The sequence below is a fragment of the Heteronotia binoei genome, chromosome 2, assembly GCF_032191835.1.
Source record: "Heteronotia binoei isolate CCM8104 ecotype False Entrance Well chromosome 2, APGP_CSIRO_Hbin_v1, whole genome shotgun sequence".
Classification (NCBI taxonomy): Eukaryota; Metazoa; Chordata; class Lepidosauria; order Squamata; family Gekkonidae; genus Heteronotia; species Heteronotia binoei.
Genome location: NC_083224.1, coordinates 61,664,201 through 61,680,505, shown reverse-complemented (window position 1 = coordinate 61,680,505; position 16,305 = coordinate 61,664,201). Strand labels below are relative to the sequence as shown.

Genomic DNA, 16,305 nt, shown 5'->3' with positions numbered 1-16,305 from the left:
CCAAGAGGGCTTTTTGTTGTCGGGTCGAAATCTGGCCAGGGTACAATGAGATGGAAAGGACTGGGTGCCTCGTCTGTCCATTCATCGAAAGGATCTGGGCATTGCTTTTTTCTCCTCTTTGGTTTCTATCAGAATATTTTCTGGTGATTCACCTAAGAGTTTCTCGCCATAAAAAGGATAAGCTGACACCATGGTCTTGGATGCGAAGTCCGCTTGCCAAGCTCTCAGCCAGAGGAGACGCCTGGCCACTGTATTGGCTGCCATCGTCTTGGATGCGAAGGATATAATATCCAAAGTAGCATCAGCCAAGAAGGATGCCGCCTTTAGAGTTCTGGTGACACCCTCTAGAAGCCTTCTGTTGTCCTCTGGAAGAAGTAGAAGCAATTTCCTGAGCCAGACTACGGATGCTCTAGATACTAAAGAGGCTGTAGAAGCCACCCTTACGATTATGGCTGCCGATTCATGCACTTTTTTGAGAGCCACTTCCACTTTTTTGTCCAGGGCATCTCGGATGTTGCCTTGGCCATCCTGAGTAGTAGTAGTCCTGAGGTTTGCAATGCTGCCACAGGGCCATCCACGGCTGGCACCTGCAATAACTCAGAGGTATAGTTAGGTAAGGTATACAATTTTTGTACTGTGCTGGAGAATTGCCTGGTAGAGGCAGGCTTTTCCCAGTCTGATCTTAACTGTTTTTCAAAATACTGGGGAAATGGAAAAACCTTCTCTGAGGGGTCTCCCTTAGGAAGGAACTCAATATTCCCACTGGCTGTGGATTTAGGTTTTTTTTGATTGCTTTGATTTTTCCTCTGTGGGAGTATAACAAATCTCCAAGGTTTTTAGAGTCTTGGCTAAAAGATATTGATAGTCCTCTGATCTACAAAAGCGGCTAGCTTGTTCAGGGACCTGGGTTTTCTCTCCCTCCTCCTCCCCTGATAAGAATTCCCCTTCCTCTCTATCGTCTCCTTCTGATCCTGAGGCCTCTGAATCAGCAGGGGACTCTTGTGGAACTGAAGGTCTTGGGGTAGCCTTAGGAGCTGCCTTGGTGAGGAGGTGCTGAGGGGTTGAGGTCACGGAGAGAAAGGTCATGCTGATGCCTACTCGCGAGTAGAACCTGGCCATTTCCTCCTGCATCTTTGTCTGAGGATATGCATTGACTCTGGGTTAAGCGCACCAAAGCTCGCGGGTACGTTACCCATTTGTGGGATCTAAGTCATCAGGAAACTGCTGGAAACATCTGATGTCAGCCCCACACTGCCCACTGTTCCGTAGGCCTGTACTGGGAACTGGCAGGAAACGCATCCCAAAGCCCCCAAATGGCCGTCCCACTGCCGCTGGGCTCTTGAAGGTGGCAGCGCTTCATTCTCCCGCCGGCAGTGTCTTCCATGACGTCACGGTGGTTGGCATGATTGAGCCGCAAAGGCTCGTCGGCCCCATGATTCGTGCTGGCGGTTGCACTGAATTGCACCGCAGACTCTTCCTCTGAAAGGAAACCATCAGATTGCTCTTCAGACGCCATGGAAGCTGGGCATTCGGTTAATGATTTTTCTTCTCTGCTTCGCCAGAAGGAAGAGGACGAAAGCTCAGAGGACAGAGGAAGTATGAAAGTCAGATGGAAGGAAAGGGCTGAAGATTAGATAAAAAAGGAAGGAATTAGACTAAATTTGGAAAAAGGAGGCAAAGCCTAAACTTTTCTTGCTGCTAATCCCTAAGAGGCAGGAAAGAAAACTGAAAGGGGAGGGTTAGCCCAAGGCGCCAAAAGGAAGGAGAAAAAAGTGTTTCCTGCCTCCCTAGAGGTACAGTGGAATAACCCAATTACATGTTCTCCACCTCTGAGGGAGAATGCACACCTTTTTAAATGCCTTCCTTCCATAGGAAATAATGAAGGATAGGGGAACCTTCTTTTGGGGCTCATAGAATTGGACCCCCTGGTTCAACCTTTTTGAAACTTGGGGGGTATTTTGGGAAGAGGCACTGAATGCTATGTTGCAAATGTGGGGCCTCTACCTCAAAAAACAGCCCCCCCAGAGCCCCAGATACCCGCAAATCAATTCTCCATTATTTCCTATGGGAATAAGTCCCATAGGGAACAATGGAGTGCCCAGCAGACATTCCCCCCCACTTTCTGATGACCCTGAAGCGGGGGAAGCGTCTTCAAACCAGGGGATCCCCTGCCCCCACCAGGGGATTGGCAACCCTAGGCTAGCCATTTATAGTGTACCTCAGTGACTGTTTCCACACAGTATGGCCCTCTTTTATTGCAGTTTCCACTCTTTCCCAGCACAGCTTGTACAGCATCTGGGGCTTTCCCTTTTAAGCTCAAGGAAAGGAAAAGACCATCTTTCACTCTAATTAAAAGGGAAAACAATATCCTGGCCACAGGCTGTTATACTAGAGGCTGTTGTATTGTGTTTGCAACTTGTTGATGCTTTGTTAGTTGCCTTGAAACTAAGGAAATAGGTGGGGTACCAATATTTTAAAATACATGAATGCAACTGGAAACCATAAAACCATGAGTGATGTGAACAAAGGCCTCCGAGAGTATTAGGACTCCAGAGTCAGAACTGACTGAGAGTAAGGGACATAAACAACCAAATATTAAAAGATCAAGAGGCCTGATCACATATAAATTGTTGTTTGGCTTCCAGAATTGCTCTTAAACCTTTCCTCATTGCTAATTACATTCTGAATGACACTTAAAGGGCAGAGTTGGAGCTGGTTGTTAAATTGACTTTCAGCGTCTACTGTATCTCCCTCTTGTTTCATAATACTTGTTGCTAGGGCTTTTCATAGAAGGGATTTTTCTGTCTTGCTCACATTCCCAGCATGTACACATCAGAAACAGGGCCATATGCTTGCTTCAGAAAATCCAAAGACAGTCAGTCAGGGTGAGGAAAGGCTAAGTTGCAGCTTCCCTCTCCCCAAGAGGCACAGGACAGGAAGCTTCTTGGAACACCCACATGGCAGTTCAGGGTGTGCATATTGGATATGCATTCCACTGTACATCAATATCCACAGTCCAGTTGTGTGGAAGCTTCAGCCCACACTAGTACCCCACCCATTAGCATAGCACAGTAAGTGCATTACAAGAGTTGCTGTGGGCTGTACAGTCTGCTGGATTCTCAATGTCAGGGTGGAGGCGTCCCAAGAAGCAAAATCTGCCTTTTCCAGAAATGTTTTCTGTGTTCCCACATTCAGAGTTGAAAAATGGAATAAACTTATGGAGACACTGGCATGTGGATATTGAGTTTCACTACTTTTTTCATGCATAAGATTCTGGATCTGCACCCTTGGTGGAGAGGAAAGCAAGGGTAAGATGTGCCATAATAATACAGGAAGAGGAGGGGTAGGAACAGGAGGGGGCACACATTGTTTTGATTGTTGGCAAATGCACCCTATGGTGCAGCTGACTTCAGAACGGAGTGGACCTTGCAGAGATTATGGCATATCCACAAAGGAGACTTGCAGAATACCATACATACTGGTTTGCACCATAAGACCTCACAGGCCACAATGCATATGCTTTCAGATATTCAAATTCCAAACACAAAACTCTGTGCACTCAGAACAGGACAGCTGCAAAGACAGTGCCTGCTTTGAATATCATTCAATGGCAAGTGGCTTTTATAACCAGCTTTGCTTCTTCATTAAAGTTTCACCTAAACAACAAACTAAGATGACATGTCATTGAGAAGAATCAGCAGGGGGCTTGACGGGCTATGAGGCTGAAATTCAGACACTGCAATCTCCTTAAGGAAATTTGAAGTGTTTCCTCATTCTGCAGAACAAAAGGTGGCACCTCTTCATTCAGCCACAGTGCGGCTACAGTCACACATCCATTCATTACTGCATTCACTTTCTGATGAGTGCTGACATTTCTAATGTGCATTAGATTTTGTCTCTAAATGCTTAATTATATGCAGGTGTGTCAGAAAGAAGATTTCCCCACAAAATTCACATCACTGCCTTCTTTTCCTTGAACTCAGTCACCTGCCATATCCTGACACACATCTTTCCAGAATTTTGGGAGCAGGAAAGGATGTATCTTACAAGCTGCTTAAAAACTGTCACTGGAGTACTGCTGGACAAAAACATGCTGCGTTTTTCAGCACTACCACCCTCAACAAGAGAATAAAAACCATAGTTTCATCACAGAACCCACTTTCTGCACCCTCAAGGTAAGAAGATTCACCCTTTTTATTTATTTCCATAGATTTATAGGCCTCCCTTTCCCATAGTGGGCTCAGTGTCAAGCATGAAATTTCAAAATAACCAGTCCTTGGGTTTTGAAACAAAGTTTGGTTTATTGATAATCCATGTGGCTCAGTTGAGCTAGGTATTGGAACTGATACTTAGTAACAACAGAATACAAGCTTTAAAATGGCACATCAAAGGTTCTATAAACAATTCTACATTCACGTGTGAAATTCACACTCTAACTTCCTTATCTCTATTGCGTTGGCGCATCCTGGGTCCAGGCCTCGCTGGGCCTGGGAATGGGTCCCAGGAAGTCTTATCTTCAAAGAGGACATTCATGCATTTGTTAGTAAAAGCGAAAGAAGCAATGGAGGGGTTTGCTACTTTGATGTGCCTGAATATAATTCATGGTTAGTAACAATTCTATGATCTGACAATTATAACAAATAGAAAATTCATAATGCTTGACACTCAGGGCGGCTTCCAACACAATAAAACAATCAAACCAATTTAAAACAGTTTAAACAGTTTAAAATTAAGACAGTTAAGCCACAGTTCACATTAGGTGAGGCGGCACAGATGGTATAAACAGATCGATTAGGCTTACTTGTCCCAACTTTTAGAACAAAATTAAAAGAGTTTAAGAACTGGAGACTTCAAATAAAGCAACATCCTGACATACCACAATGATGAACACACTCTCTTAATAAAAAGTGGTCACCCACCAGGTTCTACCCTGACCTCAGTATTGAAAAGAACAGTGACAGCATGGAAGGCCTTGGAGTTACCGACACTTGGTACATAACCAGATGACTGACTCAGCATAATACACTGTCAAAAATAATAAATTTCTTCCCAAATACAACACGAGTGAGCTCAACATATGCCACAGAAATTGGGCAACTGCATTAACATGAGCTGATGAAGCATCAGTTACAGATGAGGCACCTGAAAATGCTGATTTATGGTGGTACAAGTTCTTCTGGGCAACTGCCAAGTCCAATACATGCGGGAAGTGGAATGAGATGGTACATGTTCCCTCTAAGCTGCAGAGTCTTGTGAGCAAAAATTCTACTTTGTGAGTTGCTGGCATTAAAGTTGTGAGCTACTGGCATTAAAGTTGTGAGCTACTGCATAAATTAGTGTGCTCTGGGGCCATTTTTCCTGAGCTGAGACAAAAATATGTGAGCTGAAGGCTAAAAATCTGTGAGCTAGCTGACACTAACTCAGCTTAGAGGGAACACTGCTAGGAATACATGAGCATGCTTGACATCTTTTTTTCTGCCCCCAATACAGAGGCATCTGAAATTATTCCTCCATTGTACTTGACCTCGGTCACCACTTTTTCTGGTACTTGTGTCTTTAACAGAGCCAGCATAGTGCAGTAGTTAGAGTGCTGGGCTAGAATATGGGAGACCCAGGTTTGAACGCCCACTTTGCCTTGGAAGCCTGCTTGGTTGACCTTGGACTAGTCACACACTCTCAGCCCAACCTACTTCAAAGAGATTGCTGTTAGGATGAAATGGAGGTGAGGAGAATGTTGTAAGTTGTCTGGATCCCATTCAGGAGAAAGGTGATGTACAAATGAAGTAACAAACAATTACAAGAGAAAAAGAAATTCAACAAACAATTACAAGAGAAAAAGTAACAAACAATTACAAGAGAAAAAGAAATTCAACAGGACCAATGCCTTTTCATCAGTCATGCTGGAAAAGGCACCACTTGTAGAATTGCTGCCTGTCATCACAAAACTATTAATGGCACAGGGATGCTTCCAGGAAAAGAAAATAAATGAACTGTAGTTAAAAGTATTTAAAAGCAGGCTGGATAAACAAGCTATATTTTTAAATGTATAGGAAATAAAATTAAATGGAGCCGAGCAGGGGAATCAAGTACTGTCATGGAAGGAAAAGGCCATGAAGCCACACGGGGAGCATCTGTGGCAGTGGCTGCAGCATGTGCTGGATACAGACAAGCAGCATGCACAGCCCCAGTTGCAAAGGAAGTGGGTGGATTGGAAATGTCCTTTAATTTGTAAATTACATTGATTTTTGTTGGGAACCATCACCCTATTCTTGCCTGTCACACAGATCAGAAAAATCTTCCTTTTATGGGAGGCAGTGCCATTGTTAAATGGACAATACAAATCTTGTATTCTTGGAACCCATGCCTACCCTGCATCACAAGGAAATTAATATAGAAAAAGGAAACTCCTAAACTGCCATGATTAAAAATGAGATTATAATTGCACAAATAGAGAAGAAAATGCAATCCACGAGGCAAAAATCTCTGTTCTGCAGCCATGAGTGATGTTGCTTTGACCAATCCTTTCAACTAAAATCTATTTTACACTCAGGCACAGCTGCACACATGTGGGTCAGACTTTTTTCTGAGGGCTCGCTCTGGAACTACTTTCTTTGCATTCAGTCCAAATGTACTTTCCTTTCTGGCTCTACAGTATTTGTGCTATGGGGGTGTAGCCATTAAATTACTATAGATTTTAAGCGAGTGGCAAGCTTGCCTTTGATTTTATTGACTATACAGCTTTTGCTTTGAAATAACAAGTCATTATGAACGTGTGAAGGAGACCATAGGTGAATGTTCAGTTTGTTAAATAGATCCCATGGTTTGCACTGCCCCAGTGCAGCAGCCAGTGTGGCCACTTTAACAGCCTCCCCTCGCATTTAGTTGATAATCTGTGCTGCTTCATCCAATGTATATTAGAGTTATACAGATAGTATTGTGCAGCTATTAGTTTTAATGCCACCAAGCAGAGTTCATGCCTTAAGTAAATTTCTAATTCAATTTAATCTGTATAGAAACATTAAGGTTTCTTGTACTCAGCTGTAGAGGCTGCATGGAAATGTCTTTCTTAGCTGAGATTAAGTAAAAAACCCCCCATGAAAGTGGCATTTTGCTGGGATCATGCTCATGCCTTGCACTTCCCTTCTCACATGCAAAACTGCACTTGAACACAAACGCCAGTTCCCTTGGTGTATGAATACAGGCATGTACTTTGAGAAGTAAAATTTCACCACTACTAACTGAAATCCTAAACCAGAGTATATTCCAGGTTTAGACTCTTGCTTAGTGGGAGGAGGAAACTAACTCCAATAAGCCTGGGGACCTGCATTTATACATCAAGGGTAACTGAAGCTAGTTTTTAACCACAGGTCTCTGTGTAAGAAGTGAAGGGGAGGAGCCTCCTGGCAAGGAGCCAGCACCATGCACATTTTACTTAACTGCAATTCAGAGATGTCCAAATGTACCTTGTTTACATTAAGTGATAAAATCTTTAAAAGATGGTGGTGTTTGTAAGCAGATGTTATTGGCAAGAAACTAATCATTACTCTGTGAAGATGATTGTTTGTGATATGAAACATCTGCCCCAGTCATAGCACATATGTATGACACATAAGGCCACAATTACCTTTTCTAGGGCTATTATATTCCCAGGTGGGGTTTCAAAGAAAACCACTGGAAAAACCAGTGGTTTCATGATCAACAGAAACTTACATCTCTTACAAGCTCCAGTGTACATGCATTTTGATTTAAATGGGTATGAATTACTAGTTTAAGTTTTTACCTCTAACAAACCCCTTCTTTAAATAGATAATATCTTCTACAGATTCTTTTTTAACATGCTCACAGTCAGGGTTGCTGAATGGAGACTATCCCTCTGGAATCACTTCAGCAAGCATCATAAGGGAAGTCTTGAAAGGCAAAGCTATGCAGCTCAGACCAGGGAAGTTTGGAGCACTCCTATGCTTAAGGTTCACCAACTGCCATTGATTTGTATTCAAAAAACATTATTTGAACAGAAACTGTGATGCCATCAGCCAGTTGATTTTTTTTAAACCTCATTGGCATGGAAGAAGCAGTGCTTTAGGTGAGGTAGGACACCCACTGGTACCAGTTTGGGTACTGGCAGAATATACACACAAGTGAACATAAGAAGAGTCCTGCTGGATCAGACCAGTGGTCCATCTAGTCCAGCATCCTGTCTCACACAGTTCCTCTGGAGATCCAACAACAGGGCATAGAGGCCTTCAATCAGGTATAAATCATCAATTAGATATAAATCATCATCTCCTAGCAGGTATAAATCATGCACTTAGTTTTAAAGGGTTTTGCCTATTATTTATTACTAGGAATAAGGTCCGTAGTAAGGAAAAATACAGCGGGCTCTAGAAGAGGCTCTAGGTGACTGCCCCCCCCAACCTTGCTGCCTTCCCACCCACCTGAGTGAAGACGTTCACTCCCCCCACCCCACCCCCAGGGGAGCTGATCTCTGCCATCTGGAAAGCGTAGTGATTCTGAGTGATCTCCAGTCCTCACCTGGAGATTGGCATTGTAGTCTATGGCATTGTACCTGTCTGAAGTCCCACCCCACCTCAAACCCACCCTTTCCAGGCTCCAGCTCTCAGATCTCCAGGAATTTTCCAACCTGGAGCAGACAAGTGCTAAGTCACACAGGCTGTCTTAGTGGGGCTGCTGCTGAACAGAAGCAAGCAGCCAGGCCTAGTTAAGTCATGCCAGTCTTCAAAAATATTGAGTATTAGGACACAATACTATAAGATGATATCACAGTGGTATTTACGCCTTTCAAAAATTAATAAAATTACAGAATCATATAGTCCTAATTGTTGGAGAGGTTGCAAATCTAAGGGTACTCGATATCACATGTGGTGGAGCTGCCCACCAATTCAAAATTTTGGAAATAAATATATGAAACAACAGTATCTATTTTTAGATTTTCAATTCCTTTTAACTTGAATTTAATACTATTTGATATATATGAACCTCAATAAGGAAAGAACAGAAAACCATATTGTCAATTATGTTTGCAGCTGCATGTTTGACGACTGCAAAATGTTGGAAGTCTCCTCAGTCACCAACTTTAACATCTTGGTATAATAAACTTTGGGAACTGTATGAGATGGGAAGAATAATGAATAATCCTTTTTTTAAGGATAATACCAGGAATATTTACAACAATGGATATGATGATGATGAAAAAGACTGCAGATTTATACCATGTCCTTCCCTCTAAAACAGAGACTTCGAGCGGCTTACAATCTCCTAGACCTTCTCCCCCCACAACAGACACCCTGTGAGGTGGGTGGGGCTGAGAGGGCTCTTACAGCAGCTGCCCTTTCAAGGACAACTCCTGCGATTGCTATTGCTAACCCAAGGCCATTCCAGCAGATGTAAGTGGAGGAGTGGAGAATCAAACCCAGTTCTCCCAGATAAGAATCCACACACTTAGCCACTACACCAAACTATAATAAACAGAAAAGAATATAATGTTATGTTGAATTTATAATTATACTCCTTTAACTGAGAATAATAACTGTAAAGAGCTTATTTTTGGAAAGGTGTGGTTTTGTGATATAAGTATTATACAGTGAAGATATATATATAGTAGATATATTATTGTTTGAATTGCATTGGTATATCATTATTTAAATTTTGACCTTTTTATATCTCATACTGTATGTAAGTCCTTTTGATAATCAATAAAGTTTAGTTGAGTTAAAAAAAAGTCATGTCAGGTGGCATCAAGTCCTAGGCCTAGGGTGGAGCCTGAAGATCTCCTGGGATCACAACTGAACTCCAGATAACGGATCTCTTTTCCCCTGGAGAAAATAACTGCTTTGGAGTTTTTTCAGAGAATCACAGGACTCTATGACATTATATACAGCTGAGGCCTCTCCCTTTACTGACTATCTTGATTGCCTAGCAACAGCCCCTAGTTAGCAGCTTCTCCAGTGGGCCAATCCTTGTGTGACCTGGAGAGAGGCTGAGGGAGGGAGGGAGGGAGAGAAAGAAAAGTGGTGGTTGCCATGGCTTCTGAGGAAATGCCCCCAGTGGGGCCAGGCCTTGCTGCCTAGTCACATTACCACCTTCATTCCCTGTCTCTTCACCATTTCCCCACTGCTTCTGCCTGCTTTCTCTTCCAAATGCCACAAAGACTGAGTAGGCAACAGCTGGCAGGAGAGAAAAGTGGGCCCAGCCAATGGCATGCATATTCTCTTAAGTAGCAGTTGATGGGCCAATCACTGATGAAGTGTACACCACAGCCAATGGGAACACTGGATTTGTCTGATTCCATTAGGAAATTATTATCTATGATAATTTAATACATTTTCATCTGACCTTTCCTCCATAGAGCTTAAGTCAATGTACACTGGTCTCCATTTTACCCTTACAACTACCCTGCGAGGAAAGTTTGGGTAAAAGTGTAATTGGCCCAAGATTATCCAGCAAGCTTCTTGGCTGAATGGAGATTTGAATTTGGGCCCTGCAGATCCTAGATCAACACTTTAACCATTACACCAAAGTGTTGTTTTCAAGCATATTTGGGCTTCTGCCTTCAAGCAGCTACAGCCTTCCTCGTCCACAAGAATTCAGGATTATGCTTTTAGCTGCATCTGTTGCGATGCACGCAATGAAGTCAAGACAGGTTGTGCTTTTCCTTTGCATGCTTGTCTGTGTCTAGAAAATGAACTCTGACTTCATATCATCACAACACAGTAACGTAAATTTGAATACTTCTTGTCAGCATGCCACATCAGCACTGCTAGAGCTGCTCAATCAGGACTCTTTAAAAAGCAGATGCAAGAGTTGTACATGAGTGAAAGTACTTACATATATACATACAAATATACAGATACAGATTACTGTGCACCACCTACCATCCAAGCTGCATACCCTAAAGTCAAAATATTGCCCCACTGGACACACAGCCTCCATCCACAGTGCACCTTAAGTCTGCAAAGGAAACTTCAGTGATGATGGAGAGGCATTCAAAAAAACAGCAGTGGCTTGAAAAGGTCACTTTTTGGCAGCACATGAACTGTTTGGATGCTTGGGGTTAAAATAAAGCCAGAAGTATAAGTCAACCACTTCCTGAAACAGAAACCATTGAATGAAGCAATCAGAGAGCATGAGGAAGGAGGTGTCCTTACAGAACCATTACCACGGCACTGGGAGATCAGAAGACAGTGTCTCAAGTGCAGCTTCCTTAAGTAGGAAAGGCCTTTTTCTAATAGAAAAAAAATACTGTGGGTAGGTATGAATTGTATAATTGCCTAAATTTTGTATTGGACAAAGGACTTAAGCATGCTGAGAATATCAGCTTATAATAATATATATATTTAAAAACAACAACAAAACCCCCAGCAAAGTCAGCAAGGCTCCCACTCTCCTGGCTTTCCACAAGCTAGCAAAACTAAATTATTCAGGAGGGTTTTTCTACCCAGGCAATAGGGCAGTACTGTAACAAATTAGTTCAGAAAGGTATCTGAGTAAAGAGATAGCACCTGGTCTATACAGCTCTCCTACAAACATCATACTATGTAATTTTTGCATCATTTAATGTGTCATGCTTTGCTTTAGTTCTATTTTCAAATTTCTTGCTGGTTCCAGGTTTCTACTATACACATTGTATTGCACTTTTTTTGGATGTCTCATCCTGTTGATTGTATTGATTTACTCTCTGCAAGCCGCCTATATACCACATTTCTAGCCTTCATTGCTATACAGATAAGCTTGAAGATATGTGGGTAATACACGGTAAGGCCTCAGAAGTCTGAAGAACAGCGCTGTGTGGGATTTTCACTGGTAAGAAGGCAGATATTTTGTGCCCTCACCCCACCCCAGGTCTAGAAGTAGGGGAAAAATGCAAATATATGTGCACAAACTCTTGTAATTTGCAAAAATGGCCAAGCAAAGCAAGACCTTTGGTTTTACTCGCATGCCTTTCAGTTCATAACAAGATAATTCTGTTCTCATTTTCAAGAAACTATTCAATTGTGAATACCAGCTGAGGAAAATCCAACGTATGTTAGACACAATCTTTCCCCTGAAAACTAACTATGCAGAGTTCAATGGACTTAGAAGGGTATAATTCTGCTTACTGAGAGGTATCAAAATGAAGGCTGGGATGCATATCCAGGACTCAAGATGCAACTTGTACTGCAACATGACATCCCTGAAACGTTCTCCTTTGCTGGTTTACAGTTCACAAAATTCAGTTTTTCGGCGATACATTCATTAGTTGTTTTTAGCATGAAGTACACAGAACCTTGGAACCCAAGATACCAGATATTTAATTTAGATGCTCTGATTGTTTGCCATATTAAAAAAGGGTATGGTACCAAGCAAGCTCCCAAAAGTCTAAGCAAAGCTGCAGAAGAGCCACAAGGGGAAGTGTCTAGTCACATAGGCAATTTTTATGTATCTGTGGAAGTGTGCCCACATTTATGAGCTCCACAGTGTTCTTTAAGATTCAAGTCCTTTTTGCTTCTCTTTAGATCAGCAGTCAGCAGCACAGCCCAGGCACAGAGAATCACAGGGCCCTGAGAAAGTGTTGACAGCAAAACCATGTCAAGGATAAACAAATGTGCCCCATTGTGGCTGTTTATTTCCTTTGCTGTTTCTATGGTTTCACTTGCTATTTTCTTCTAATAGCAGACTGATGTTGGTAGTTAGATCTGAGAGACGTGTTATAGAAGTTGTAAACTTGGAGGACTAGCAATTAAAGTGATGTTTATGATTTTGGAATTAGGCTGTAAGCATCTGTACTAACAGAAAGATTCTTGTTATTCTTGTTGATGCACAGCAAAAACAAACAAAAAGGATTATTGTGTGCTCAGTAGCAGAATTTATGCTTAATCCAAACAGTTATCAAGAGCAAAAGAGACAGAGAGAGAGTGCAAAATGTGTACTCGTTATGTACCCCAAAATGCACTTAACATCAGCATTATGGTCTTTACCATGTGACTAGAGGTTCTGAAATTAAAAGCTTTTTCTGAGAAAGGGGATTACAGTTCTACAGGCAGAATATTAGGCAACAGAAAGGACATGTTTACAGAGATTGCTGGTATATTCAAAAGCCAATTATTAGTCAGTGAATTAACTAGCTTGAGTCCTGATTAAGTGACTGTCACTACACTTTCTAGACACAACCAGTCCATGGCCTTTTGTTATAGAGGGAAAACCCTCACAACTGTTCAGATCATCTTCTGCTGACAAGTCTCACTCCAGCCCTCTGGCACTATAGTGTCTGGAGCTGACTGTCTTCTCTGTTAACCCCTTTTCCTCTTGCCTGTCCCCAGCAACTATCCTGTTTAGTAAGGGAGTTAACATGGCCTGCCCAGTCAGTGATGGAGAGGACTGGTGCCAGCAGTGGCACTTTGAAAGGGAGTACGATGTTTCTGCCCACTGAAGTTCTGCTGTGTCAACAGTCAGGAATGAGCCAATCTGGAAGCATCTGCCATCTTCACCAAGGACTTTTTAAACCTGTTAGAAATATGTTGCAGAGTAATGTAGAGTAAACTACAATAATAGCCAGGCATGGACAAAGGAGAAGAAAATCATCAAGGGGGCAGCTCTCTCCTACCAGAACAGTTTCAAAAACTTTCCCCCCAGTTACTTCAATAAGCACTTCAGATACTATAGTTTCCCCTTTCCTCTGTGCTAGAGCACTGGTCTCCCACAACGTGGAAAAAAATCACTGGCAACAACGAACAAACAGGCTATCAATTTCCCTATGCCCCACCCCACAGCAACACTGCAGCGTCTGCCCTAATGTGGATATGAGGCATACTGCTTCTTCTACCAGACACAGCTTGCCTCAGTAAAAGGGCACAGTGAGGGAGGTTTGCCTGAAAAGTCAGATCCTCTTGGTTGGGTTTCTCTATGTCTCATCTCTGAGGGCCAACTAAAGAAGGTACATTGGGATATCGGAGAATGATTCGTCAGAATTTATTGTAAACACATTACACTTCACATCACTTACTCCATATCTGCTCACTTCTAGCAGCTGCTTATTCTACACAAGAACTCTACCTCTCTTGCTTGTTATGATATTCTGTACTCTAAGGTTTTGTGCATTTTTTAAAAATGGTTTTTCACCTTTCATTTGAAATAGGAGGAATGTATTGCAATTGAATGACAGCTCCATGATATTTAAATTTAGGAAAAAATAACAACTCTTATGAGTAAGATTTCCTCCAACCTGTAGTCACACATATCATTCCACTGTCCATAGCATGACATCATTGGTAAAAAAAAAAACCCCATCCTGATGTGTGGATATATACTGGATATTGGATTTATACCCCGCCCTTACTCTGAATCTCAGAGTGGCTTACAATCTCATTTACCTTCCTCCCCCACAACAGACATCCTGTGAGGTGGGTGGGGCTGAGAGAATCTGACAAAAGCTGCCCTTTCAAGGACCCAAGGCCATTCCAGCAGCTGCAAGTGGAGGAGTGGAGAATCAAACTTGGTTCTCCCAGATATGAGTACACACACTTAACCACTACACCAAACTGGCTGTACATCCCAAACAGAAATGCACAGATATGAAATCCACTAATAGCTTGCACAAAGGACCACTTGTGCTATAATAACAGGGCGCCTGTGTGTGCACCAAAATGTACTTTTTTCTTTAACCATGCATACGGCCATAGCATACTCCTTTCAATAAGAAACCTCCAAAAAGCTTCAGAGACACAAATATAAACAGCTTTTGGTACAGTAGCCTAACATCACAGGAGTTCTATTTAAGGCTTTAAAAACTCCAGGGCAGTTTCTTGACTGCTATTGCATTCAACAAAATGGGGCAGTAAAGCATTTGTTCACTCTTTTTGTTTTGATGGGCACAATCCTGTCTTGCTTGAGGCACAAGCATATGCACCAGCCTTTGTTTATATCAAGTATTGGATAGTTATTAAAGGCATTATCACAAGAGCGATGCATGCACAAACCACTCCTGGCTTGATGAAGTCACTAACCCAAAAGATGACAGATAAAGAAATCTCATCCACCAAATACATTTAGCTAGCATAGAACCAAGAATGCTAGATGTTCCTTATATGAAAGACATGCCCCTTTTTTTCAGTATATTGCAGAACAGTCATTATTTATATATTTACTATGCTGTTTCTCCAGAGAACCTGCTCAAGGCAACTTATAAAACAAAACAAAATCAGAAAAGTTGTTAATACACCAGTGTGCTGCTGACTTCAGAAAAGGCTAACTTCAAGTCTCACTGTATATAGCGGACTCCTTAGCATCCTTTTCCTAGCAAAAGTTCATGACTGAGTCTTCCCATTCATCATCTAAAATTTCTAAATATTAAATAGCTTGCATTTGTGTAGCAGAGATGGCAGATGAAACATGAGCAAAGGAATCAGACCCAAAGAGAAGGGGTTTCTTTAACATTACAGCAAAGCAGATGCTTTTGCCATGGAAGCATGTCATCCATGCATCACCTAGGATCCCAGCAGAGGTTTGTGCACCAGATCTTCTGTTTTGCAATTACAATCTAGCAATCTAAAGAGACCATCAAGTGGGACAATTAGGGATTGCACAGAAAAGGATGTTCCGGAGGGAGGGAGAGATCTTGGTGGGGTTGAGGAGCATCTGTTTAGCAAGCAGGTAAATGTTTTGGGGAAATAATCTCAGCTATTGGCAAGGGACTCACCTCCTCCCCAAGAGGTAGGGAGTGGAAACACCCCCCCCCTCCAAAAAAACCCCCTCACTCCCAGCTCCACTGCTTTCCAGAATTTGCCATCCCCCGTCCCTCCCTCCCACCCGCCCATGCACCTTGAATCATCCCAGCTCTCCCTCTGCTCTGACCACTGATCTCCTCTGCCTCAGCCCCACAGCCCCGTGCTCGGCCCGCACTGACCCAGAAGATGAAGTTGAAAATAAAGAGCAGGAACTTGACACAGCGCATCCCTCCTTGTACTCGCCCCATGGCAGCGCTTTGCTTCAGCAGTTGCACCAGCAGCTCCTGACACAGAACTCACTGGCAGGCTGGCGGCGCCTTCGCCGGCTGCCGCTTCCCCGCCAGGGAGGGCTCGAGGGCGGAGCCTGCACGGGGGAGGCAGGTGCCAGGCGGGGCAGGAGGCGTGGACGGCGCCCGCTGGTCGCCTTTGCTGGCGCGCGGGAAGCGCCGGGACCCAACTTTGAGAGGGGATCGAGTAAGGAAGCCTTACTCGGGACTGTACTGGAGGGAGGGGAACCGACGAAGGAAGCGCTTTGCATATCGTCAGGAGCATTTTTGGTTTTTGTAGTTTGTATTTCTTCACCAGT

General features: G+C 42.8%; 1 protein-coding gene across 1 annotated transcript in view; it reads right to left on the bottom strand.

Annotated features, from left to right (window-relative positions):
* TSPAN2 (tetraspanin 2) overlaps positions 1–16,050 on the bottom strand; it is a 75,182-nt gene extending 59,132 nt beyond the window's left edge. Inside the window, exon 1 of the mRNA XM_060233251.1 lies at positions 15,899–16,050. Within this exon, the coding sequence (XP_060089234.1) occupies positions 15,899–15,967 (69 nt within the window). The 5' untranslated portion in view covers positions 15,968–16,050. The remainder of the gene's footprint in view (positions 1–15,898) is intronic.
* Positions 16,051–16,305: the final 255 nt, after the last annotated feature.